Here is a 3173-nt window from a genome sequence, read left to right on the forward strand (position 1 = left end):
GCGTCGGGACTAGTGGTCTCATTTCCTGGAATGAGAGTATCTGCCCACCGCCAATCCTCGTCATCAGCCATCCCATGTCGTCGGCGATTTACTCCCGTGATGTGACAGGTAGTACCTGTCAAGTCGAGCATGCTTGGCATGCGGTGATCCCGATACATGGCGGACAGAGACTGAAAATAGGGCTAATCAGGTCACGGAGCGTCAGCCGCTGGCTTGCTGGCAGTGTGACAAAACCCTGGCTCATAGATCGTGGCTTGTATCGTCTTTGTACCCCAAGTCCCCAATGCTACCCCCCTTCACCACGCCAGGGCCCACCGTATGTCGTTTCTGTATAGACCCTGCAGGAGCTCTTCTCTCTAGAACAATACAAGAGGCCTCGAGCTCGGCTGTGATGCAGTCATCATGATGATGCTGCCTCTTATTAAATTTCCTCATCATCTCGTCGAGTTGAGAACAATCCTTCCATTTTCCACTCTTGCTCTCTAAGAAATCATCTTCTCCCAAAGCGCCGTACACTTTAGTTCTTTTTTGACTTGACCTGTCTCACAACACGGCTGCTTTCACAATGAGCACCTCGCCCGGCTCAGACAAGTCGTCAGAGACTGCCGGCGACAGTAGGGGCTCGTCCCCGGCTACAGACCAGCAGGCCAACAAATCCAAAGCAGGCATCCGAGTCTCCCTGGCATGTGTCCCTTGCCGATCCAAACACATCAAGTGCGATGCTACGATGCCGACGTGCTTGCGCTGTCAGGCAGAGCATAAGCCGTGCTTCTATGCCAAGTCGAGACGCGGTATTCGAGACGCGAAGAAACGCAGCATGATCGCCGACAAGCTCCCACATTCAGCCCGCGGCCCCAGTCTCTGGCCTGTGAGCCAATTGTCGACAGTCGACGTGCCGATTCGCTTCCTGAACAACAACATGCCTTCCGGCTGGTCACTGACGAGGACTCTGAGGCCAACTTCCTCCCCGGCCGGCGCGGCAGCTCTGCTACTTGACGCATTCTACTCGAGGTGTTACGCAAACTTCCCTTTCCTTCTTCCCAAGCCGTACATGATGTCGCAACTCGCGAAAAACGCCACAGAGCTCCGTTTTCTGGTGAGTGTCTGCATATATGCGGCGTCTCTCTATGAGCCATCCATATCGTCGGACGAATTACGAGAGGCTGTGTACAACCAATCCTTCGGCCACCTTCCAATGACCGCGTTCACGGTCCAGGCGCTGGCTCTCCTATCGTACACGGCGATAGGCGAAGATAAGCCCGAGCTCCGGAGCATCTGGCTAGATCGTGCGATACAAGTGGCCATGGACATCGGGATGCAGCACAGGTCATTTGCCGAGAACGAGCCGGACGTAGTTGTTGCGGAGAGCTATCGGAGAACCTGGTGGGTTCTGTACAAGTCAGACTGCATTCGCGCCACATACGAGAACCTGCAGACGTTTTTATTGCTCAGTGTGCCCGCGACAGTAGACCTGCCATGCGAAGAATGGGAGTATCAATCAGGGGTGAGTCAACCAGCGAACTTGAACGTGCAGGTTGCCAGACTTTGAAGTGCTCATTCGGACTTAGCATATTCCCTCCTTCGCCGTCTCGTTGGCTGAATATGATAGTCGAGATCCTTGCGAAGAGCCAACATTCTCATCCTGGACGTATGTGATCGACCTCTGTCGGCTGGTCGCCGAGGTCGTCCTGCCCCTGCACTTGTATGCCGAAAGGCCTTGGCAGGACGAGGTGACTCGAGCCGACATGAAGATCAGCAACTGGCTCGTACGCATTCCCAAATGGAAAAAGGAAGCCATCGGCCCTGACGGTTCTCCCGATCTGATGCTTTACTCTGGCATCTGCTTCGCATTGGAGTGAGCCTGCCCTCCCATCACCAGATACAGATACACACGGATAGCTAACCCATCGTGCGTCATCCAAGATTACGTATCAGATTGCGTCAACCGTACGAACGGCTACATCTCAGCCTGGTAGACGGGTTCGCCATCGGACCCCTCGACCGCTCGCGAGTCACAAACGACGCCAAGGTCGGGCCGTCGTGGAACGTCTGCCCGCCGGAGCTCTACGCCGCCAACGCACTGCTCAGCGTCTTCACGTTTCCCTTGTCGACTTCGTCGGCGTGCCCGGTCAGCATACCTGTTATTGAGCGGGTGTGCTTGGCCCTGCTCGACGCGTGCGTGTTTCTCGGCTGCGACACGCCCAGCGTCAGGGAGAAGCTGCATTTCGCCTTTGGCATCCTCAAGACGTACGGGGAGGTGTGGCCGCTGGCCAAGAGGCTGGCCGCCGGCATCAAGGATGTCACTTCTACGTATCTGCCGCCCACGCCAGGGAGCGGAGGCGACTGTCATCCCGCCCCAGCAGTCTCTACTTCTGTTAGCACCAGCGTCAGCGAGTGTGCTGCATCCTTGTGGACTGAAGCCCTGTACCCGGCCACCCAGCACGTCTCGGACCATCATCCTGAGGTGGCGTTCCAAATGCCGTTCTATGAGCCGTTTCAAGAGCATGTAGACGGTACATTCGAGAACTGGGTACTGGGTGGGTCGTGATTATTGATCACGCCTGTATTACGAACATTTGCTGATGACATGGACTGGGATTGCCGTCGTCTATTTGGGAGTTTGATTGGATGAGAGGAGTTACGGAGTTCCTTGTTTTCTTCCCCAGCGTCACTATGAATAGTCTTGTTCAGCGAAAGTAGCCTTTGGAGGTCTCTTTGTTTTCTTGTTTTAAATTAGCATATAGAAAGCGTGATAATTTAAAAGACGTGGTCAACGATTTTGAGTTAACCGCCGCTGTCCCTGTGCATCCTCCAGATCATCTATATCTGGTATATAATGTAAGCATTTGAGAGAAGCTGAGCAGGAGAGGAAGCTGAGAGACGAGACTGGTTTGTCATCACCTAAAAGGACAGTACATGTAAGCCTTTTTGTTTCATATTCCAAATACCCCCTTCTCACCACTGCACGCTCAGGGAGACCTCTTTCCAGGGAGGGACTAGCACATGCATGCCAGTCTCTCATCTCAGCCCTATCACCTATCACAACTGGTAGCCACTCAGCAGCTCCTCAGCTGTGCATATAAGAAATGCTTAAACTACTTAGCTAAGGAGGACTAAAACTCTTGGTAAACGTGGACAAACCCCCCCCCCCACACCCCCCCTCACCCCCACAC

At 54.1% G+C, this 3173-nt stretch overlaps 1 protein-coding gene across 1 annotated transcript; it reads left to right on the plus strand.

The window, feature by feature from the left end:
• Positions 1-565: 565 nt before the first annotated feature.
• On the plus strand, positions 566-2548 carry E0L32_010159 (uncharacterized protein; the record flags this gene model as incomplete). Its single annotated transcript, XM_031132746.1, has 3 exons — positions 566-1504; positions 1569-1855; positions 1969-2548. 3 exons carry the CDS (start codon positions 566-568, stop codon positions 2546-2548), a joined length of 1806 nt encoding a protein of 601 aa, XP_030990140.1.
• Between the last annotated feature and the right edge of the window lie 625 nt (positions 2549-3173).

Source organism: Thyridium curvatum, assembly GCF_004353045.1.
Source record: "Thyridium curvatum strain D216 chromosome Unknown NODE_79_length_189696_cov_84.187462, whole genome shotgun sequence".
NCBI lineage: Eukaryota > Fungi > Ascomycota > Sordariomycetes > Thyridiales > Thyridiaceae > Thyridium > Thyridium curvatum.